Source organism: Canis lupus, chromosome 32 (genome assembly GCF_048164855.1).
Source record: "Canis lupus baileyi chromosome 32, mCanLup2.hap1, whole genome shotgun sequence".
In the NCBI taxonomy this organism is placed as follows: Eukaryota; Metazoa; Chordata; class Mammalia; order Carnivora; family Canidae; genus Canis; species Canis lupus.
The window spans coordinates 41,981,247-42,004,215 of NC_132869.1; the positions used below are offsets into that span (position 1 = coordinate 41,981,247).

The 22,969-nt window shown below is 62.2% G+C and overlaps 1 protein-coding gene and 1 long non-coding RNA gene across 2 annotated transcripts; one reads left to right on the forward strand and one right to left on the reverse strand.

The window, feature by feature from the left end:
- Positions 1-1,175: 1,175 nt before the first annotated feature.
- LOC140623337 (uncharacterized) lies at positions 1,176-5,874 on the reverse strand. Its single transcript, XR_012022979.1, has 4 exons — positions 5,740-5,874; positions 4,315-4,965; positions 3,293-3,604; positions 1,176-3,127 (listed from the first exon to the last, which is right to left on the reverse strand). It is a non-coding gene; the product is annotated as an uncharacterized lncRNA (long non-coding RNA).
- Positions 5,875-5,919: 45 nt separating this feature from the next.
- Positions 5,920-9,479, forward strand: CIMAP1C (ciliary microtubule associated protein 1C). The gene is made up of 4 exons (XM_072809741.1): positions 5,920-6,273; positions 7,070-7,180; positions 8,124-8,237; positions 8,849-9,479. Exons 1-4 carry the CDS (start codon positions 6,153-6,155, stop codon positions 9,328-9,330), a joined length of 828 nt encoding a protein of 275 aa, XP_072665842.1. The 5' UTR covers positions 5,920-6,152; the 3' UTR covers positions 9,331-9,479.
- The last annotated feature ends 13,490 nt before the right edge of the window (positions 9,480-22,969 follow it).

Below are 22,969 nucleotides of genomic sequence, written 5' to 3' on the forward strand. Positions count from 1 at the left end.
TGTGCTCCTCGCGTACGCAGGGTACGCAGGGTACGTGGTGGCGACCTGCCCAGTGTGCCTGCCGCGGGGTGCAAGAGCCGTTTGGATGGAAAATCTGTGAGCGTGCTGGCGCCTTGGAGGCCAGGGCAGGGCCCCGGGCGGGGGTGAGCACCTGCGGGCGGGGAAGAGGCGTGCGGGCCGCGGCGTGGGCCTGAGCGGGCAGCGGGGCTGAGGCCGGGCCTGCCCAGCCCCTTCCGCGCGGCCTCAGGTGAGGCTCGCGTCCCCGCACCTTTCCTCGCGGCCCTACATCGTGCAACCGCGATGCTGTCTGGGCGACGGCTTCCCACAGAGGTGCTGCAGCTTTATAGACGGCCGAGGGCAGGGCCTGGCGGTCGTGAGGCTGAGGCCTGCGGTGGCTGACGGGGCCTGCCCTCCGCACAACTGCCGGGGCCCTGAAGGACAGGCGGGGGTGACACCCCAAGGCGGCGTGCGCCTTCCGTAGGCGCTCAGGCGTGCCCTTCAGCCCCTACTGGCTTGTTGTCCTTTTTTTTTCTTTTTTTTTTTCTTTTTTTTTTTTTTTTAAATTTTTATTTATTTATGATAGTCACACACACACAGAGAGAGAGAGGCAGAGACACAGGCAGAGGGAGAAGCAGGCTCCATGCCGGGAGCCCGACGTGGGATTCGATCCCGGGTCTCCAGGATCACGCCCTGGGCCAAAGGCAGGCGCCAAACCGCTGCGCCACCCAGGGATCCCCCTTTTTTTTTTCTTTTTTAAGATTTATTTGGCCGAGAGAGTGAGTGCACAGCAGGGGAGCAGCTGGTGAGGGGAGACGCAGGGAGCCTGATGCGGGGCTCCATCCCGAGACCCCGGGGTCATGACCTGAGCCGAAGGCAGATGCTTAACAGACTGAGTCACCTGCACGCCCCGGCTTGTCGTCCTTGGATAGCGAGAGCCCTGGGGTGGCCAGCCCCCACCATGTGCCTCCACGGCCCCCGCCTTCTGGGGTTCAGCCCTCGTGCACCCACCTCCACGCTGGACAGGGCTGAGCAGCCAGGCGGGGTTGTGGAAGACATAGCAGCCTCTCCCTGCTTGGGGAGCCGGCCACCGAGACCAGAGGGGCCCGGGGAGCCCTGGATGGGAAGGCCGAGGCCCTCCGCCCGCAGCCAGCCCCAGCTCACCGCGCATCTCGGACGTGGGTCTGCCAGCAGCCATCGCCCTCCAGATGGTTGCAGCCCTGACACCTCCACTGCTGTCTCTTAGGGACCCGGAGCCAGAACCATCCAGCTGAGCCGCTTCTGAACTCCCGACCCACCCAAACCACGTGCAATAGTAAATGTTTAGGGCCACCTTAAACTCCTACATTTTGGGGATAACTCGTTATGCAGCAGCAGATGACTGATGCGAATCTGTAAACGTGTAAGTGGTAGTCCAGGGGGCGCAGCTGTGTGGGGGACCGGGGCTCCAGGAGGAGGACTCGACTCTCACGAGGAGGGACCTTCCCTTCATCAGTCAATGGATGGACTCATTCATTCATTCATTCAACAAGCATTCTTTCTTTTTTTCTAAAGATTTATTTATTTGAGAGAGAGAGAGAGAGAGCAAGTAGGTAGAGGGGCAGAGGGAAAAGGGACAAGCAGACGGCCCACTGAGCCTGGAGCCCGATGCGGGGCTTGGTTCCAGGACCTTGAGATCATGACCCAAACTGAAATCAAGAGTCAGACACTTAACTGGCTGAGCCACCCAGGCGGCCCGCAACAAATACTTCTTAAGTACTCACCATATATGTCAGGTGCTCTGCAGGGCCCTGGGGACACAAGACCAAGAGGCAGGGCCCAGCCTTGGGAGCTCCCAGGCTCCCCAGAGTGATGGGGTGACTGGATATGCAGAGTAAGGACGAGGGAGATGTCAGGGACGAGTTTTCAGGTTTCCAGCTGGGGCTTGTGGACGGCTGGTGGCGTCATTCATTGAGGTAGATGGGGGGCAGGTGACGTCTCGGGAGAAAAGCTTTGGGTGTGTTGATTTAAGGTGCTTGTGAGAGAGCCAGTGGCCCCGTGTAGGACACGGGATAGGTGGGCTGCGAGCCCCCGCGCAGGCCTGGGCCAGGGGCGCATCTGTCTGGGCATCGCTGGAGTAGACTCACCCGGACTGAAAGAACCCGCAGGCCAACCGCCCTGGTGGCAGGAGGGCGGGTTACAATGACAGAAGGGGATCCCGGGTGGCTCAGTGGTTGAGCACCTGCCTTTGGCCCAGGTCATGACCCCGGGGTCCTGGGATCGAGTCCCGCGTCGGGCTCCCTGCATGGAGCCTGCTTCTCCCTCAGCCTGTGTCTCTGCCTCTCTCTCTCTCTCTCTGTCTCTCATGAATAAATTAATAAAATGTTTAAAAAAATAAATAAAATGACAGGAAGGCCCAGGACTGAACTCTGAGACACTAACACTCTTTCTTTCAGCTTTTTGACGTATTTCAGACGTACAGAAAAGCAGGCAGACCGTCACAAATATTTCCCACTCTCTTCACCTACATTTCCCCAACGTTAATATTTCGCCAGATACTAAATTCTTTTCTATGTATATACATCACCTCTCCCGAGCTGTTCCAGGGTGAGCTGCGGACACGACGCTCCTTCCTCCGTCCACACTCCGGTGGCTCTTTCCTCGGAACAGGGGAGCAAGGGCCTCCTCTCCCATAACCAGACGAGCAGCGACCGCCGTCAGGAGATTAGCCTTGGTGCCGTATTTGTAACCAGCCGCAGACCTGCATCCTGTTTTGCCGATTTCCCCAATAATATCCTTGATAATCAGAGAGCATCCTGGCCGCCGTATCGCTTTTCATTGTCTTCCCTCTTGGCTTTCTACCAGTCGGGGAAAGTGCTTTCCTTCGGTGTTTCTTGGTCTTTCGCGACATTGCCATTTTCGGCAGGTACAGACCAGTTTTTTTTGTAAAATGCATCTTGACTTGAGCTTATGTGGTCTCTTCACAATTGGGCTCAGGGATCCCTGGGTGGCGCAGCGGTTTAGCGCCTGCCTTTGGCCCAGGGCGCGATCCTGGAGACCCGGGGTCGAATCCCACGTCGGGCTCCCGGTGCATGGAGCCTGCTTCTCCCTCTGCCTGTGTCTCTGCCTCTCTCTCTCTCTCACTGTGTGCCTATCATAAATAAATAAAAATTAAAAAAAATGTTAAAAAAAAAATTGGGCTCAGGTCCTGCATCTGCAGCCCCGAAGGGATGCTGCGCCCCCGCTCAGTGCATCCTCCCAGAGGACCAGCGCATTTTCCTGCCCCCCCCCTTCGATGTTAACTCCCATCACTCACTTGGTCATTTGGTCGAGGGGCTGCTTCCGGCCTCGCTCCTCCCTGAAAGTCACCGTTTCCCCCTTTGCTATTAGTGGGCATAGGCCAACGATGGAAGGTCAGGCCGAGGAGCAGGAGCCAGGAGGCGAGCTTGCGGAGGGGCAGGGGCGTGGGGCCCGGAAGAGGCGCCCAGGGAGGGAGGGAGCAGGGTCCTCTGCTGGGGGAGCTCCCTGGGCAGCTCGGGGTCCAGGTGGGGCACTGGAGCCCTGCTGCACTGAGGTGTGAAAGGAGGCCCAGGAGAGGGACAACCAGGAAAACGCTTCCCAGGGAGGTCTGGACAGGAAAGAGGGACACGGGCCGTGGAGAGACGGTGTGAGCGCGGGCTGGGGAGATGGCTTCTAGCCCCACTCCAGAGCATGACGGGAGGGGACCAGGGGACGGGCTCTGCTTAGGCAGAGGGATGGCAGGCCCTCTGGGCGAGTCCTCCTGAACCCCAGGAGGGAATGCGGGTGTCCAAGGCATGGTTGGAGGGTTTGGGTTGGGGTCTGGTGCGGCCCTTCCCTGTGCTGAGAAGGGGGGGCACACGGGGCTGAGGGAAGGCTGGGCTCGACCCAAGTGACCTCTGCAGAGATGGGCGCTGGTGGCCTGGCGGCAAGGCCGGGGTTTGGAGGCCCTGGTCCTGACCAGCCGCTCTTCCCGGGCCGGGGACCTGGTGGTGGGGGCGGGCTGCAGGAGGTGGTGGTTCCTAGCAGTGCCACTGGCCAAGGAGGGCAGTGGGGGCAGGAGGGGACCTAGTGGTGGGGACAAAGAACTTGGGTAGGGATGGGCCTCGGTGCGGGTTGTCCGGCTAGGGTGTTAGGGTGACAGGCTGCGGGCCTGAGGAGAGCTCAGGGCCTCCAGGTTTATGAATCGGGACAGTGGGCCCTCTGAGGAGACAATGGCTGGAGGGGGACACCCTGGGTGCCGAAGCCCTCAGGGAGTGGTATCTGATGAGGAGGGGACCCTGCCTGGGTGGGGAGCAAAGAGGCCAGGGGTGCACTCACCTGGGACTCTGAGTGGCGGATGGAGCAGCTCTGCAGAGCACCGAGGGCCATCTCGGGGGGGCCGGGGGAGTCTCTGCTAAACTGGAAGGAAGGGGCCTCTGGAGCGGGAGTCGGGGCGGCCCCCCTACCCAGGAGAGCCATGCGAGGGGCTGGCAGGCAGGAGCAGGGCCGGGTGTTGTAGGAGGGCCCCTGGCTCTGAAATCCTGGGAGACTCTAGCCCGCCTGGGGCCCCGGATCAGGAGGTGGGGGCCTCAGCCCACATGGGGCCCCAGTGAGCCTTGAGGGGACCGTCACGGCTTGAGCCCGGAGGCCTGCAGCCTCCTCCAGGAAAAGCTGACGAGGATGGGGGTGAGGAGGAGGCACTGCCCGTGGCCCGAGGCCAGTCCCTGCCTTGCCCGGCCCTCTCGGCCCCCTCGGTCCAGAAATCAGAGGCTTAGCTGCCCCCTGGGTGATGGGAAGGGCACAGGGCGGGTCTGCGGCTGGCCGCGGGGTCCGGGGTGGGGGTGGGGGGCGGCTTCCCTCTGTTCCGGGCCCTTCAGTCCCACAAGGCTTCTGGGGGGCCCAGCACGTCTGGCCTGTCTGCTCCGTCCTCGCTGCGCCTGCCGGCCGCCCCGAGCTCCGAGTGGGGCCTGGTTTCCGTTAGATCGGAGGCTGCGAGCGAGCCAGAGAGCCCTGGGTTTGTGTCCCGGTTCTGTCCCTGCTACTCACATAACGGGAGACCTTGGCTAAGCCCTTGCCCCGTCCGGGGCCTCAGTTTCTTTATTCGTGTGCTGGGGCTGTGACAGGCACCCCTCTGCAGTCAGCAGTCATCCGTTCCCAAGACAGAAACCCCTCCCGGCGGGTGCGGTCAAATCCCCAGGCCGGGCCATGCACTGGGGGTGCAGGCAGGCCCTGGGGCCCCCAGACCTCCTGGGCTTTTAGGGCCAAAGGCGCCCCCAGCATTTCCTCAGCCCGAGGGCTCATCTGGCAATCATTTGGCAGCTGGGGATCCTCTCTACCCCTCAACGTTCCCTCTCACACTGCCCTACCCCAGGTGCTCTGGGCCACAGGCACAGGGAGTGGCTTCTCCAGGCCTCGTGCCACTCCTCCCTCCTCCTCATTTGCTTCCCATTCCCTGCCTGAAGTGCCAGCAGCGGGCAAGCCTTCCTTGAGCCGGACTGGATCTCTAACGACACCATGCCCTGGGGTGGGAGTCTGGGAAGCTATCAGACAGTCACACCTTAGTGTGAAATAATTGGCTTGATCCTTTTCCAAGGAAAAATAGCCGGAAGGGAGGGCGTGTCCAGAGCTGGGGGGGGTATGGGGGGATAGGTGGGAGGGGCAGGGGATAGAGGGCCGCCCCAGGGGACCATCCGGGCTGCAGAAACCTTTCCCCCAGGACCCACGCACACTTTGCATTCCTTCCTCCCACTTCAGAGCACCCACCGGGAGTGGAGAGCTGGCTCTGTCACACCCCCCCTCCCTTTTCCTTCCCTGACTCAGGGTTCTGGGCACCCTCAGGCTGTGTAGCCTGGTTGGGAGTAGGGAGCCGTGGAGCCTAGTTTTCAGGGTTCTATAGCTGAGCTGCCACGGTAACTGGGGGAAATAAACACTCCGGGTTTCACAGTCCAAGTTCTGCGATGATGTCATCCTAGCTCTAGCCTGCTGGGTCCTGTGGCTGGCTGCACCCCAGACGGCCTCAGCTGCTCAAGCCAGAGGCTCCACTTCCTTCCCAACCCCCATGCAGCCTCCCGAGTGGGGGAGAGAGTGGACACAGGGCCTGGTGGGGGGCATCTGGGACAGGCTTCATATAGGCCTAGCTTCTCGCTGACCACTTGGACCCCTCCTGGGCCGCAGCCATGAAACTGCCCAAGGGGGCCAGGAACTCGGTGTTCTATGGGCAGCACCCGGAGGAGGAAGTTCAGGTGCCCTCGTGGCAGGAGATAAAGCAGAGCCCGGTGATCATGGCAATGATCAGAGGTGAGAGCAGGCCCCCGCCCTGAGCTTGGCCTCTCCCCTCTGCAGGCCCCCGAAGGTAACCCAGCCGCAGAGCTCCTCAGGGCTCTCCTCCACGCCCACAGACATCCATACCTTCAAGCTTAACCCGAGAGGCAGTATTGGCTGCGGGGAATTGTCAGGGGGCTAGGGGTGGGAGGGAGCGTGGCGTATGAAGTGAGGCCAGTTCTGGGAAAAAGGGAGTCAAAGGAACATTTAGCTCACTCGCAGCTGGCCGGCCTCACGTCTCTCAAATCTTACTCTCAACTGAAAGCAAACTAATTCTTACTACATTGTTAATGACTGATTGTTGGCCTACGTGGGAGGTGGTTTAGTACGTGATTGTATATTTGGGGTTCTGTTGGCTGATTGTCTCAGGGTTTTCACATTACCAGGCTTGCGTGACTTTGGATGAACTATTTCTAAGTCTCAATTTTCTCATCTGTAAGATGGGAAACACAATAGTATCAGCGTTACGGAGCTGTTAGGAGGCTTAGCTGAAATAATCGGTGTAAAACACTTGGCTGCGGTGCTTGGTGCAGAGTAAGTTCTCGGTTAATCGTAACTCTTATCTTTTGTATCACACGTTGCCCGCCTAAGGTACACTGCATTTTATCTGGGAGCACTGTCTTTCCCTAAAGGAAGCTCGATGGTGGGGTTTGTGGCAGTGTGACGTCGGCAGAGCAAGGACCCCGGTGTCCTCATGGCACACTGCCTTTGGGGCGTCCCCTGCCTCTCACCAGTGGGTCGAGGCTGAGGGCTGCCCTGTCCATCCTCGCAGGTCCGGGCCCTGCCAAGTACCTCCGGCCGTCCTGCACGGGCTACTTAGACCATGACATCTCCATGTTCCAGGAGCCGGCCTGTACTCTGCACGCCAGGCACTCGGAGAAGCGTACGTGCTCGCCACGCCCGTGCCCGTCAGTCCGTCAGCCCTTCAGCCCTTCAGGCTTAGGGTTATTATCGTTGGATGTTTGGGGCAGCAGTGAGGGGCAGGGAGCCACTGTCCATAGCCAGGGGACCCTGGGAACCGAGGTCACCCTGAAGAGGACACCCAGGAGGCCCACTGGGGCCAGAAGGAAGCCAGCAGGGCTGCTCAGGTGGCGCGTCCCTCCATAGGCCACTCTGCGGGTAGCTCCCAGCTGGGCCCCGGAGGGAGCTTCGAGGGGGCACGGGCACTGTCCGACGCCAGAGTCTTCTCTCTGTCTTATCTCGGGCCGGGGCCCTTTAGCTCTGGCTGCTGTGGGTTCACTTGCCACAGAAGCCGGACAGAAATAGCTGAGGAGTGGGGGAACTGGTGGGAATGGTGGCTCCCCAGGCTCCCCGGTGGCTTAGAACCACCTGAAAGGGCAAGAGCAGGAAGCCACAGAAGAGCTCTGGCTGCCGGCCAAGGCCAGTGCGAGGAGAGCACGTGCGGGGGTGTCTAGGGGTGTACCCGGGGCGCTGAGATCTAGAGGCCAGCTGGGTCCCTCCCTGGCATGCCGTGGCCTCCCCAGCAGGGAAGCCCCTGTCCTGGGCTGGGCCCCTTCTTAGTACTAACAATAGCCCCTGTGCCAGTTATGACCCCTTGGTACCAGTCCCTGATGGGGGCTGACCACGCTGCCGAGCAGCTGTTCTCCGACCTATTTCTCTGAGCAAGCTCTTGAGGCTGGTAGGCCACTCGTTAAAAGCCCCATTTTGCAGATGAAGAAATCAAGGTTGGGAAACACCCAGGAGTCCAGGGAATCAGAAGGGAGCCCTCACTTCTCTACTGGGCCAGGGGATCTCACAGGGAGGCAGTCGCGGCTCACCCGAGGGTGGCCTCTGGGGCTGACCGCGCCTCTCTGGCTGCCCTGCAGGGATCATGGACATTTGCAGCTTGGGGCCTTGCTGTTTCTTGGATCCCAAAATAACTCGGTTTGGAATGTCCAGCTGCCCGCAAGTCCCCATGGAGGAGCGCATCTCTAACCTGCGTGAGACGGGATAGGAGGGGGACGTGGGGGTTGGGAGGATGGGGAATGGGGGCCGCCCTTAGCACCTGAGCAGGGACAAAGGGTTTTGACTTCCCTTTGCCAGGTGTGTCTTTGGACCTTGGCATTTCCCTGCAATGTTTCATCAAGACACTGATGTCATCATATCTGTGTCATCACAGTGCTTACGTCTTGAAGCCGACGTTACACGTATATGTCACTGGGTAGATGTTATGATAAAACTGTCACGGGGCTCCTGTTGCATCAGGGATATCGTCATGCTAACGAGCTCAGAGACTAGTGATTTCGGGATGCTTTCCGGGGGCCGTCACGGGGATGCTAACAGGATGCGGACATCCCAAGGGTGACGTTCTGATGACACTTGTGATTTCATATTATGAAAACAGCGTCAGTCCTCACGTCAGGGTGGCCGAGGTCCCTTCCCCTGCCCACAGCCCTATGCAGGGGCGGTGGTGTCCCTGCCTGACGATGAAGGGGCTATAGGAGAGTCACGTCAGGCTACCCAAGACCCTCGCCTCTCCACCATCAGCCGGACACCAGGAGACAGCCTGGCTCCCACCTGAAACCCTCCCCCTCCATTCATCCACTTGCAGGCCTGAGCCCCAACCCAGCCTCCTGCCATTACTACTTGGAGAAGATCCACCCGCCTGGGGAACGCAGGGCTCCCCAGTATGCCTTCGGCCACCGGTGCCCGTACAGAGTGCTGGACCCCAATCCAGCCCCCAACCAGTACCAGCTGCCCCTCTTGTTGGGGCCCAGCAACCCTGTCAGCCGAGCTGCTCCTTGCTATAGTCTTTCCTCGGAGCACAAGAGCTGGTTCTACAAGGAGAACGTGGCAGGGGGCCCTGGGCCAGCCGCGCACTCCCGGCCCGAGCCCTCCGTCTACCAGAACCGCAGCCCCACGTACAGCATGGCCAAGCGATTTGCCTACCCCATGGACCGCACGCCTCGGCCCGGCCCTGGCTCCCACAACGCCCAGCAGGTGACGGTGCACAAGCCCTGCGCCCCCGCTTTCTCCATGGGCATCAAGCACTCGCCCCACCTGTGCCCGCTGGTCATCGACATTCAGGACTAGGGCCCTCCCGCTGCCTGCACCCGCCCCTCCCCGCAGAAGGTATTTTTCTATATTGAACTGAGCAGCTCGCTGAGGTCTCCCGTAGCAGAGCCGGTGTGTCTAGTGCACAGAAGGCATCAGATAAATGTTTTCACTTATTTAATTTTTCATTTTGCAAGCACGGCTGCTTCCTTTGGGGCCTGCCCTGGGTGGTGAGGGGCCGGGGTGCTGGGAGGCATTGCAGGGGTCCCTGTGCGGGGGCAGGTCTGTTCTGGCTCACCAGGGAAGGCGGCCACATGTCCTCCGAGGAGCCCCGGGAGGGACCCGGACGGCTGTGTGCTGGCCTGAACTCTGCTGCTGCTCTGCTCTGTGGCCCTGCGCAGCTCCCGTCCCCGCCCTTCGGACAATGAGCGGGGAGCATCGGTCTGGAAGGTGCCGCTCCACAGCGGGGTGACTCTGATCCCCGACAGTGGTCCCGGCCCGGGACCGGAGCAGGGCAGAGGAGGGAGGTGTCGCCTGGTTGGGGTGGGGGGTGGAGGGAGATTTTCCAGGCAGAGGGACACAGGAGGACACGTGGAGACAGTGTGGGAGGGAGGCTATTCTTGGTCCGCAGAGATGGGAGCAAGGACATGCAGGGGGGACCGCAGCATGCGGGGTGGGGCCTGGGGAGGCTGACCCGCAGGGGACAGGGGACAGGTCCTGGGCAGCTGGAGGGCGCTCTGGCTTCGCCCCAGCCCGATGCGGTTGGACAGGATGTTTTGGGCAGTGAGAGAGGCCTGGGCAGGATGAGCAGAGCGGGGGCTGCGCTCCGCCCGGGAGGAGGCCAAGAGGCCGAGCGGACCGCTGGGAGAGGGGTCTGCACGCCCCCGACCCCCACCCCCAAGCTCGCCAGACGCAGCCTCGCCCTGCGGCGCCCGTTGCAGGAGAGAAGGGGCCGCGGCAGCCAGGAGGGGGCGGTGTTGCCTCACCCATGGGTCCAGGCCTGGCCCACCCGCCCCGCCCCACCCCTTGCAGCTCCGAGGCTTGGGGTAGGCAGGTGCCCGCTAGGGAGGGTGGGGTCCACTTGAGCAAGATTCAGGTTTTCATCAAAAAACGAAAACTGAAGAACCAACTGTGGATGGAAGGATGGAAGGGATCAGAGGCTATCTTTGGAATATTAAAACCACAGTCACAACCCTGAGTACCTTTAAAGGGGGCTTGTAGGAAAGCCCACGGGGTCCCTACCTGAGTCTGGGTGCAGAAATCCTCTCCCCCCCGCACCCTGCGATAGGCCCCAGGCCTGGGGTATGGCGTGTGTCCTGTCGTCCCCCATCCTGATCCTCGGCAAGGCTGCTCTGGGCAGGCTCCGGAGAGAGCGAGTGAGCCTGGGGACCCATCTGTCTTGCAGCAGATTAGAAAGATGTCATTTTGCCGACAATGCCATTTATCAAGGCGGCTGCAAAAATTAGGGATGCTTGGCTGAAAGTACCGGGTGGGGGTGGGGGCCGGCAGGTGGCAGCGGCTGCTGCTCTCCGGTGTTACCGGGTCAGGGAAGCTACAGGCCAACCTCTGAATGGGGCTTTTGGGACTTAGTGCTGATCCTATTCCAAGGCTCTCCATTGGAAAAATGAGGAAACCGAGGCCCAGAGCCAGGGAAAGGATGAATGGCCTGTCTCCAAATCAAGGCCGAGGCTCGGTGTGTGAGCAGGCCCAGGGCTCGGGGTGCGGCTAGAGTCAGGGCTCGGTCTGGGACAGACGGGCTCAGTCGGCCACCAGACCTGGGCAGGGCCTGCATATCAGCCTCGAAGCTAGAACTGACCCCTGGTCTGTGATCCCAAGGGAAGGAGAGGAGGCTGGAGGACTCAGAATGAGCCTTTGGAGGATGAAGATGTTTGGAAGAGAGACGGCCCCGCCGGGAAGTGGATGAGGCCTCCGGGGAAGATGGATGGGCCTTTCCTTGTGCCTCAGCCCACAGAATGACAAGGTCATTTAGCTTGAGATCGACCTTCGGTAAAGCAGTCCCCATGTCCAGTGGTGACGGGGCAGGTGACCGGCAGGAGGCTGGTGGGCACGGCCTCCGGGCCTGGCTGAGGGCTGACCGTAGCCCTTCTGACTCGGGGCCGAGGCAGCTCACTTGGCCTGCGGGGTCTGAATTCCCGTAGACCTTGGAGCTGGCACGCGAGTCACACAGACACCATCCTTCACTCAGTCGATAAACGTTTGCTGAGCTCCTGCCCCATGCCCGGCCTTGGCCGCACCTGCGGGCTCCAGAGGCGGTGGAGGCCCAGCCGTGCCCTCCAGGTGTTCAGACAGTGGCTCGGTGGGAGGAGGACAAGCAGCTCTCTCCAACCCTGAGCAGACTCTGGACGGCCGCTGAGGGTCCGTGAATGGGGAGGTGCCCACCAGAGCTCCCCCCTTCTCTCCAGGGGCAGCAGAAGCCTGGCCTCCACGGTCACCCCTGCCGGGCAAGGTGGTAAGGCCGCAGTCACGTGGCTCTCCTGGACTAGCTGGGCGGCCCTGTTCTGCGCGTGCACACACGTGCACGCAGATACCACACCTCACTCTTGACACGTAACGGCTGATACCGGACACACTCAAACACAGGCCTTATGTCGCACTCACCTGGAGAGACGGACGCAGACACGTTGCACGTGCGCAGACACCACCCCACACACTTGTACACCTTTTACCACCACGCCCCCCCCCCAGGTGCCTCTTTATCTCCCGTCCACTCAGGCTCACTCATGCCCCCTCCCCTGGAGAAAGAACCTAAACGATGAGAATACCCTCCTCCTGTCTGCACCCCGACGTACAGGTGCAGAGGGGTGGGCTGGGCTGTGGAGGGGACGTTGGGTGGTCTCTGTGCTCAGGAAGGATCGGGACATGAGCTGGGGGTCAGCCGTCCAATCGGGGGTCCTGCCTCTGGACAGGGTGCGTTTGGGGGTGGGCCCCCAGCCATGAAGACAAGCCACATCCCTTGTCTGCCTTCAGCCTCAGAGATGCCCGCTGCAGGGGCCGCCGGGGACGGCAGGGCTGGGCTAGTCACCGCTGCCCTCGGCAGTTCTGTTGCTGGTCCCTGGCTGGGGTGCGGGGGGGACCTATCCCCTTGGATCCCCGGCGCCGGGCAGAAGCTGCATCTCCGAGCCCACAGCAGGCAGGGCACGTGCTGGGTCCCCTTGTGTAGCGTGTCCCCCGCTGAGTCCCTCTGCCTCCCTCTGGTCCTCTTCTCGCCTCTCGCTCCCTCTTGCTCCGCCAGCCGCTCGGCCCTGTTCAGCCTCTAGAATTCCATTCTAGACATTTCCAATTCCCCCCCCAAATACCAGAGCAGTTCTGGGAGGCCTGACAAGAGGAGGATTGTGTGCAAGTGCGCGGCCTGCGGGTGGGCGTGGGCGCGGGCCACTGTCCTCTGTTTCTTCGGTCCGTCTGTCTGTCCGGAGAGAGGGGCATGTGCTTCCCTGCAGGGGAGGAACAGAGACAAAAGGGAAAGAAAAAAATCTGTCATCGTTGTAAACCCAGGATGGGGGGGAGGGGGGTCACAGAAGGAGGGGGGCTGGGGAAGAGCAGGGAAGGAGAGAAGGGGGAGAGAAGCTGCGAGCCTGTGAGCCGGGGAGAGCAGCGGCCGCCCTCCGGGCCCGGGTCGTGGGGGCACCAGGCGGGGCTGCGGGGAGGGGGTCGGATGGAGAGACTGAAGGTGTGGGGGGCGCTCCGGGAGGAAGACCCATGCACGGCAGGGGTGCAGGCGGGCGGGGGGGGGGTGGCCTGCAGCTAGGGTCCTCCGAGCATCCGGCCCCTGCAGGCTGTAAGGTAGCTGCTCCTGGGGAGCGGGGAACCCCCGATAAGAAGCAGGTCGCCGCTGCCCCCGTGCCCGGCACCCGCAGAGCCGAGAGTCCGAGCGTGTGGGCTGCCCACCCAGGGCCCCCCCGCAGGGCCTCCCAGCAGGGCCCGGAGCCAGGACTCCAGCCCGTCTGCCCTTCCCGAGGCCTCCGTGGGGCGCTGGCTGCTGGGAACGAGGGCCGGAAACTTGGCTCTGCCATGACCTTGGGACCTTGGGACCTCTCGACCTCAGTTTCCCCGTCTGAAAAGTGCAGAGAACTCGGGCTGGCCTGGGGGCTGGGAGAGGACCCAGCGTCTGGCCAGGGGCAGCTGCCAGCTCTGGCTCCCGGAGGAGCTGAGGGTGCAGAGGGGGCATTCCCGGGCCGGGTCTGGGAGGCCCCAAGGCGGCGGCTCCCAGTCCCCTCCCTGCTGGGCCCAGTGGCAAGATTTGGGTACTGCGGGGCTGAGCCTGAGGAGGGTCAGGGCGGAAGGTGCCTCTGGCAGGTGCCTGGAGAGGGGAGGGGCTTGGCCTCAGGGCACCCAGGGAGGAAGCTTGGGCTGGTATTGGCTTTGGGACAGGGGGCTTCCCTTCAGCCCTGTGCTGCTCAGGGAGCCCCCAAGTGGCCTTAGGGCAAGAGAGGTGGACTCTGAACCCTCTGCTTGAAGCCACCTCCTCCAGGGAGCCTTTCGGGATTTCTTCCAGCAAGGAGCGGCCCCACTCCCAGGGCGCGACCCTGTATTCATCCTCTCCTTGTTTCTTTGGCTTTAACCTGCCCTCAACCGCTCCCTCTCCTAGCAAATCAGGCAGTGGGATCCCTTACATCCTCAGGGATGATGGAGGGCCATCCTCACCCCCCAGGGAGCACCTGCGAGGGGCCCAGCTCTGTCCCGGGACTCTTCCTGCATCAAATCACTTCAACCTCACGACAACCCCAGAAGGTCAGGATTACTTTTGAGCCCATTTTTCAGGACAGGAAGCACAAAGAGGTTGTGACTTCCAGACACAAAGTAGGGGGAGAGGGATCCAAACCCAAGTCCGTCCATTCTCTAGAGAACGAAAAGTATTTGGGAGATGAAAAGTATCCTCGTGGCACCGTGAACATCAGCTATGACCCACCCTGACGCGACCAGTCCAGGGCCTCGAGGGGTCGGGTTTCAGCCACTTCCCGAGTCACCGTTGCTGCCGTGTGGTTTTGGGCAAGCGGACATGGACCTCAGGCTCATTCGCGGTGTGTGTGTGTGTGTGTGTCTGTGTGTGCACGCTACATTCAGAGTCCCTTCTGGGCCCTGGGACACATCTATCTTGAAGGGCACAGGGAAGGGGTGAGTCAGGGGCAGGTCTGCGAAGGTGGAGCCCATCAGGTGCACGTCCTCCTGGGGGGTCAGTGTGTGAAAAGGCGTGTGCCAGGAGAGCAGGAGAGGGGACAGGTCCGGGCCAGGTGTGGGGGACGGGCTGGCCCTTGGGCCTGGGAGCCTTCCCCTCTGCTGCCTGCCACGGAGGGGAGTTTTTCTTGGCAGGAAACAGCCTCATCCATCAGAGGCAATGGGGGGCTGACAGCGGCCACTCCCTGCTGGCCGGGCTCGCGGCAGACTCATAAATCCCAGTCCAGGCTGCGCCGTAAATTCCTGTGATTCACGCCCGGCCTCGGAGGACGGAGACATTCGGGGCTGCGGGACAGGCTGCTCTTCCCCGAGCAGAACAGGGGGGATCCCTGAATCACCGGCCTGGCGGGTGCAGAGAGCCCTCCCCGGGCCCCACAGGATGTGGCTGCTGGGCCCCCCGGGACATCTCGGGCCCCTCCCGAGCCATCTCTGCTTGGACCCTGGCTACGTCCGCCTTCAATCTGGGGCACCCCCGTGCCCTGGCCTGATCTGGCCTGAATCACCCGAGGGGACACAGCTGTGGATACTGTGTCCTCTGAGGTCTTTGGGGGCCTGTGGCCAGGAGGGAGCATCCCACTTCCCCCTTGGCAACTTCTCCTGCCACTCCATGGGACGGTCTGTCGCGGTGATGACGAGGACAATAGTGGGAACCAGGGGTCACTCTGCGTATTTCTTGTTCTGAGAGGCCTGGGGCCTTGAACCCACTGCCTGTGGGAGATGGAAGGGTCTCAGAGACCCTCTGACCCAGGGCTGTGGTCATTTGGCAGCTTCCGCCAGGACTCTTGTCACACTCAGGTGCCAGTCTTTACTCTCACTTACTTAACATTTTTCTTGAAACTGGCTCACTTTAAAATTCAAATGTGTGAGGGACGCCTGGGTGGCTCAGGGGTTGGGCGCCTGCCTGCCGTCAGCCCAGGGCATGATCCTGGGGTCCCGGGATCGAGTCCCACGTCAGGGTCCCTGCATGGAGCCTGCTTCTCCCTCTGCCTGTGTCTCTGCCTCTCTGTGTGTCTCCCATGAATAAATAAGTAAAACCGTTAAAAAAACTTTAAATGTATGTTTTAGCCTTGTCTTAAGCAATATTTGTGAAGCCAGGGGTCCAATGTGCTAGTCAAACACACACACACATGCAGATGTGGGAATATATACACGGACACACATGGTGAAAACAGCAGGTGCACATCTCTGCGTACTAGCGGAGAGTCCTGGGTCTCACCGGCGACGCACACGCCGTTCTCTGAGACGGCCGTGCTGGGATTACCATCCCGCCCACTTGACTCCCAGCCTAGTGCTCATTTTGCAGAAGTATTGTTCAAAAAGACACGTTTGTCACAAGCTTGTTTGTGAAGGGAATAACCGGCCAGGATGGGTAGGCCTTCTTTTCCCCAGAAGAACATTTGCCTCCCCAAGGGCCTTCTGGAGATGGTGCCCTAGTGCAGAGGGGTATGTTGAAAGGTGGGCTTGCTGGCAGCAGGCCGATGGGCGGGCAGGCGGGCATCCTGGGTGCCCTGGGGGGACTAGGTGCTGGCTCCCCTCTCTGCTTGCCTTTCTTCGTGGCACTCGGGGCTCCTGCAGCATCTTCAGGGCTGTGGAGAGGTGGAGAAAGGGGCCCCAGGGGAGGGAGAGAGCAGGACGCTGGCAGCAGCCTTCCCTGGGGAGCTGCTTACCGAGGCGATGATTAGTGCCACCAGCTCCCAGGCCGGCAAGGAAGGTGGCCTCATTAGCCAGCGCCTTCCCCTGCACAACCTCCGGCTTCCTACCTTCGGGCTCCTGCCACCTGTGCTGCCACTGCCGCTGCAACCACTGTCGTCACCCCAGAGATGCAGCACAACAGTCCTTGCTGGGGACGAGGCTGCTGGCTCCCGGGGAGACAGGAAGGAGATGTGTGCGGGGCGGCCAGGGTGCATGTACACGGCACCCACACTCATGTACACAGGAGCACATAGACACTGTCATCCACCGGTGCACACGTACCGTTAGATGTGCAGCCTAGGTGCACGCCCACGCACACACGCAAGCAGGACGCAGGGACGTACATGTCTATATCCACACAGACTCTCACGCTGAAGCAAACCGCCCGGGTGCATTGCACAAGCACAGATTCGACAGCGACGTGTACGCACACCTGGGCTCAAGTGCCTGAGGACACACGACGCATGCATGCAGGTGCCTGGATGGAACGTGGACACTCAGCCACGCGTGCGTCCACGTGGGCATCCTGGCATGTGTCTCCAGACTCGGAAGTGCAGGTGAGATCGGTGCAGCCCAGACACGTGGATGAGCCAGCAGAGCAGACCCGCAGAAGCACGAGGCAGCGACGGCACAGGCCCGGGCGCTCCGCAGACTCCCTGGCGCGCGGGGCTCCTACCCGCACACATCCGTGCCACGGGGCCCCCGTGCGAGGTTCTTCTTGGAAGCTTCCGAGGCCGGAGGCGCTGGGCTGCTTAATTCCCTGGGGGAGGCGAGAAGACAGTTGCTGAGGACACATTTAATTAATTCTTAGCGTTCCTGACGGAAAGAGAGAGGGAGGAGAAGAGGGAGAGAGGCACGGGTGGATGGACAGACAGACGGATGCCAAGAGAGGGAAGAGAAGGGGCAGCGGGCAGGAGAAGGTGCAGGGGTAGGAGCAGGGCAAGTTCTCAGGGCCCGGGGACCACATCGCTCAGCCCTGACCCCAAAACCGGATGGGCCCTTCCAGGTCAGAGGGTTGGGTCAATGTAGGACCGTCCTTGCAGGGCCCCTGGCGCAGCTCCGGGGGCGGGGGACTCACCCCGTGTCTCACTGGCTTCCGCTGAGTGGAAATCTGCTCCTGGAGCCTCCCAACTTGGGGCCCACCTGCGTTGCACGGGCCGTGGCGGGGGGCCGGGGGCCGGGGGGCTCTGTTTTCTCAGGGTCAGCATGGAGGGACACCGGGACAGCCACCCCTACCCCACGCCTGATCTCAGCCCCAAGACCAAATCAGGGAGACACGGGTGGACAAAGACGGGGAGTCGGAGGGCAAAGAGGACGTGAGCGGGAGATGGGGTCTGGCGCAGGTGGGAGACGAGACCAGGAGGCCAAGGCCGAAAGAGACAGAGCAGACGTGGGGTCGTGGGGGACTGCGACAGAGCCAGTGAGAGCCGGACGGGCCGGAGACCCAGAGAGGCCTCTAGGGGAGCAGGCCAGAGGAGGCCCACGTGGATCTGGGGTCTGGGGGAGATGGCCCAACTCCCCACTTAGCTTGGTCGGGAGGACGTCAGTGCGCCTGGGGACGCGGAGGGAGGACTCCCGGCCTGGAGAGGAGGCTGCGTGACCTGCTGGGCCCCCAACAACCCCCCCCCCCAGGCTTGGCTCCTGGTCCGTGAGGTGGGGGGTGGGGACCGACCTGTCTCCGGGTCAGTCCCGAGGCTGCAAGGGGAAGCCGGCCTGCGCTTGTTCCCCCTGCTTTCCCCTGGCTTGGGGGCCTACGGGGCTGGAGGTGGGGGCTCTGCGGGCCTCTGGGTGCAGGCTCCCCTGGGAGGCCCCTCTCCGGCCAACTGGGTGGGGAGGACCGTGTCCGCGGGGCTGCTGCAATGTGCTGCAGCCCCGCGGCGCTGAGTGATGGAGCGTTTGCCCTGAATATTGAAAATGCATAAATATCCATTTCCAGGCACCGAGGCGGATATAAATACAGAGTGGGGGGTGCGCAGCCCTCGGCGGTCATTTACCATCCCTGCCTCTCCGGGTGGCGCGGGCACTTACGCTCGGCCATCAGGACTCTCCGAGACGGCTTTATGACCGCCGGCTGCCACCTGGGCCCCTTCTCTTGGAGAAATGGCTCTTCCGGGGTGGCTGCCTGCGGGGTGGGGGCAGGGGGGCTGGGCAGGGCTGGTCATGCCGGGGCCTGCTCCATCCTAGGCCTTCGGGGGGCCTCTCCCATCTTCCCCTTTTCTAGAATCTTCTGACTCCGGAGAGAGGGAGGGAGCAAACACCTTTGTGTCAGGCCTGGTGTGTACCCAGCCCTGGTGAGCTTGGGTAGAGGCAGGGGAGCTCCAGCCCTGCCTGTGGGAGGGGACAGAGAAGCCACCGTAGGTCAGGAACCCCCACGAGAGCGGGAAGTGGAGCCTGGAGAGATGAGTCATGGGGGGGGTGGTCTCCGCACACCTGCCTCAGCTTAGCAGGTCCTCAGTCCTCAGCGGGGGCCTCTGCATCAGACGGGGGAGTGCAGGCCGCTGCTCCCAGGCGGGCGCTACTGGACCCTTCTCTGTGCACTGCCAAGTGGAGGCCCCGAGGTGACTCCCCGCCTCACCTGGAGCTGAACGTGGCCTCAAGGTCCCCGATCCCCGTGGCCTGTCTTCCCACGGGGTGTCCGATGGGCTGGGGTGCAGGGCGCCCCGTTCCCACAGCAGAGCGGAGCCTGGGAGAGCGCAGAGTTCTCCACACTGTTGTCCTTCTAGGGTCCCGGAGGCCCCCTTCCCAGAGGGCCGAGGTTGGGCTTCCCTGCCCGGAGCTGGGCACTCACCTGGCTCACCTGGGCGGCCTGCGGGGCACGATTAATGGGATTAATGGGGGTCGATGACACTGCATCAACATAGGGGACCTGGCCCAGGGCCTTGACCTAGAGCGGGGAGTGAGGGTGGGGCCAGGTGAGCCTGGATGGACCAGTGAGTGGGGGTACCTGTGGGGCGGGGTCTCGGGGGCGGGGTCTCCGGGGGAGGTGGCTGCGGCTGAGCCTGGGGCCGGGAGGCCTTCCTCTGCCCTTGTCTGCTCATCTTCCCCTCCTGCGGCTCCGCCCTGGCAGGGCCCCTGTACCCTGGCCGCTCCGCACGTGCTCTGAGCTCCTGCCTCTGTCGTGAACTGACTACATCAGTGGAAGGTCTCAGGCCAGGTCACTTAGTGGGACAATGTGGCCTGAGTCGTTTTCCCCCAGGCCAGGGCTCAGCGAATGTCCTCTGGGCTCAGACCTTGTGCCTACTCGGGGCGCCCCAGAGGGAGCCGGGGCGGGAGTGGGCAGCCTTCCCCCAAGAGGTGGGAGTGGGGGCGGGACCCCGTCACCACGGGGCAAACTGGTGGCTGAGATGGGCAGCCTCTTCCCCTCTGGGAGGCCGTGCTCCCCCTGCGCCCTCTCCAGACCCCAGCAGTGCCCACTGTGTGCCAAGCTCCGTGCCGGGCTTATGGGGAAGCGGATGAACAAGACTCATCCTCACTCTCAGGTGCTTAGAGTCTCACATGGGACACCGTGTGCCCAGCGAGCCACACAGGGCAGGCAAGGAGCGTGGGCACGCGGAGGAGGGTGAAAGTAGCCGTGACCGAGGCCGCGGGCACGCTTCCATCTGAGCCGCAGTAGGATTTTAGCAAGTGGTTCTGGGCTTCTGGAAACACCCTGTGTTTGTAGGGCGTGGAGATGCTCTGGCATACATTGGCGTGTGTGCGGGCGGGGGTCCCTGACTCCTAACCAGACTGACCACAAAGCGGGCGGTGCCAGCTCCTGAAGGGCCTGTGTCTGAGGGTGTGGCTGTTGTCGGTACGGGTCCCCCTGAGAGCAGAAAGTCTTAGAGGGAGGTGGGCAGCAGGGGTGGGAGTGGGGGGGGGGCGCCTGATTGGCTGTGCTGTGCTGGGGATAGGGACCGCCAGCCAGCCGGCCCTCCCGCTGGGCTCCCAGGGCCGGAATTTAGAGCTGGGCAGACACACAGCCCCTGCCAACCCCACGCCCCGGCTGCAGCCTGAGTCAGGGCTAAAATTAGCCTGGTGGCTGTGGAGGCAGCAGGAGAGGCAGCCCGGGACTTGGCCCGGCATCTCCTCCCAGAGGTAGGAGCTACTGAAAGTCAATGGGCACAGGTCAGGACCTAGAGTGATGTTGGGGTTCACTGCAGCAGCGAGAACTCAGGCCACCCTCCCAAGTTGGCTTATGGGAGCAGGAGCCTTGGGGGGCGCGCCCTGCCTTTCTCTCCCGGCCACCTGTTGGCCACTGTCAGCTGCTGGGGGAAGGGGTGGCGAGGCTCTGAAGCCCTGGGGCCCGCAGGGCACGGATCAGGCCAGCAGCCCCTCCCAGTGCGATTCTCCTGCTTTTGCTCTCACCCAGGTGCTCTGTTGCTTCTCTCCCATGGTTGCCATGGGAACCACAGGTGGTTTAAGTTCGCCTGAGCTGCCTCCCTTCTGAGATGGGCAGTGGGGCAGGGCACGTGCAGGGGAGCCTCCCTCTGGGCTCTGTCCATCTGGCCCATCTCTTGGCCCCGTGCTCACCTCCTCCCTCCCCCGTACTCCCCACAGCCTTCCAGCCACAGAGTCCTGACCATTTGCTCCACTTCCAAAATATCCTTGGCACTTGGCATCTGCGGCGCCTCCCCCACCTTGGCCTGGTCCCCGTCCTCAGCTCCCTGAGCAGTGAGCGCTTACCTTTCAGGTCCGCATGTCCCTCCCGGCCTACAGCCCTTCGGTGGCTCCCACTGCCCTCAAGACAAAGCCATGCTCTTGACCGGTGCCTCCTGGTCCTGGCTTCCCCTTTGCCCCGGGCCCCACCGCCATGCTTGTGCTACCGCCATGCGGGGATGTCGGGTCTGTGGAATGGGTGGGTTGGTGTGGTGAGTCACACTTCCAGAACCACATTCTATGGGATGATAGTAGTGTCTTTGCACAGTTAATAGGTGTGCATCAAAAATGAGTTCCATGTGGGAATATTTCGAGAAGCGCTGCATATGCCTCACCTCCTGGCCACCCACAAGGCACTCTGTCACCCCGTACAGGCCTGGGCAAGGCCTGCAATACAGAAATCTGTTTCGCTTTGTTGAGCCCAGAGATTTCCAGAGTGTTTGCTCATAAATAAGGGACATCTAGGAACAGCTCTCGGAGCCGGTTTCCCTGGACAACCATTTGAAAAATGCTATTTGGGCCCGAAGCGTGGTGCCCGCCCTCTGGGATCTGGGGTCCTGAGGCTGCTCCCTCTGGTACAGAGGGGCCTCCATGTCGCCACATCTTGGTATGGAGCAAAGCAGACGCTGGGAAGCCGGACCCTCTCTCAGCAGCCTTTCCGCCTCCTGGCCAGTGGGTCAGGCAGGGCTCCTGGATGTGTTCTGTTTGCCCCACACAACAACATTCTTTTAAAAATTTGACCTAGTTGCCAGCATTTAAAACCTGTGAGATTCCGTAACAGATTCTGAATCTGAACGTTGCCTAAGACCTAGCCACGCAGCGAGCTTATAACCAACCCTCTGCGGAATTGGAGAACTGCGGGAAGCGTTTCCAAGCAGAGCAGCCCACCCGCGCTGCCCAGCCCCTCTGAACACATTTGAGTTTCCGCCCCTGTTGAGGGGCGAGTGGGGCTCTTCTCAATGAGTTCGTCCTCGCTGGCTGGTGCATCCCAGCCGCCTCCCTCCAGGGCTGTCCTGCGGCAGGTGGGGCTCCCCGGATGTGCTCGCACCCCCCGAAGCACCGGGTACATCAAGCAAATCAGGCCAGTGCAGCCCCCTCTCCGACCCCTCTGGCCGTGGGTGGTCCCGGGGGGCTGCTGAGCGGCGGGGCCAGGCCTGCCTGCAGCCTCCTCCTGGGTCACCTGCCCTTGGGCTCAGCTGATGAGGAGGCCTGCAGCAGCTGCTCAGGTCACTCCGGTAATCGGAGCGTGCTGAGTGCGAGAATCACTCCCTGCAAGAGCTAAAAGCCGAGAACAGTGTGGGACCGACCGCGCTGGCACTTCGGAGACAGCTTGCTGCTGTGGAGAGCTGCTAAAAATAGCCCACTCCCGGCTGACACTGGAGCCATGGAAAATCCTGCTCCGGAGGGGTGGCTGGGGCGCCCCTCCTGTGTCTGTGCCACCTGCTAGTGCCCAGAGGTGGGCTGGCCTGGCGGAGCTGACAAGGGCCAGCCTGCTGGGAGCCTCTTCCTCGGCCCGGGAAGACTGTAGGGAAACAGAGCTCTGACTCGCTGGCTCCTGCCTGACGGTGGAGGCGGGGGGAGGCCCAGACTTGCCTCCTGACCCTCCCACGGTTAGGGTGAGTGACGAAGTCCCCTCTGGGGCTGAGGCCTGGCCCTGGATCAGGCTCCCGTCCTAGGAGGGCCGGGGGAGACGAGTAGGGGACGCTCGTACCCAGCGGGGCATTCGCGTCTGCAGCCGCCCGGAGCCGCCAGGCCACCGACTGCAGCCGTCTCCCGCTTTGCCCGAGCGCGTCCTGTTCTTGCCCCCTCGCCCCCGCCCCCCTCACAGCCTATTCAACCCTTCCCCAGCTTGAGGCCTGCTCATACCCGGCTTCCCTCCTCCAGAACACCCTCTGATCCTTTTGTTCAAGGTACCAGGCCCCCCTCCAAGCGCCCCGTCCACCCCACCATCCAGTGCTGGGGCTTCCCTTCCGCTGGCACCGCCCAGGATGCTGCGGCGCCTTGAGCAAGCTCCCGGGCGTCTCCGGACTCCGGGAACCAAGGAGCAGGCCCCGAGGCCCGGCTGGTGGGAGCCCGTCGTGTATCCTATCGTGATGTCAGCAGACCTCGCGCGAAGTCCTGGGTGGGCAGGAGAATCGGAGACATGGGTATGACCTCT

Bases quoted from the DNA above. Each gene is read 5' to 3' on its own strand.
- CIMAP1C (XM_072809741.1), top strand. From the start codon at position 6,153: ATGAAACTGCCCAAGGGGGCCAGGAACTCGGTGTTCTATGGGCAGCAC. The intron at 6,274-7,069 runs GTGAGAGCAGGC...CCATCCTCGCAG, and splicing joins GATCATGGCAATGATCAGAG to GTCCGGGCCCTGCCAAGTAC. The intron at 7,181-8,123 runs GTACGTGCTCGC...GCTGCCCTGCAG, and splicing joins CGCCAGGCACTCGGAGAAGC to GGATCATGGACATTTGCAGC.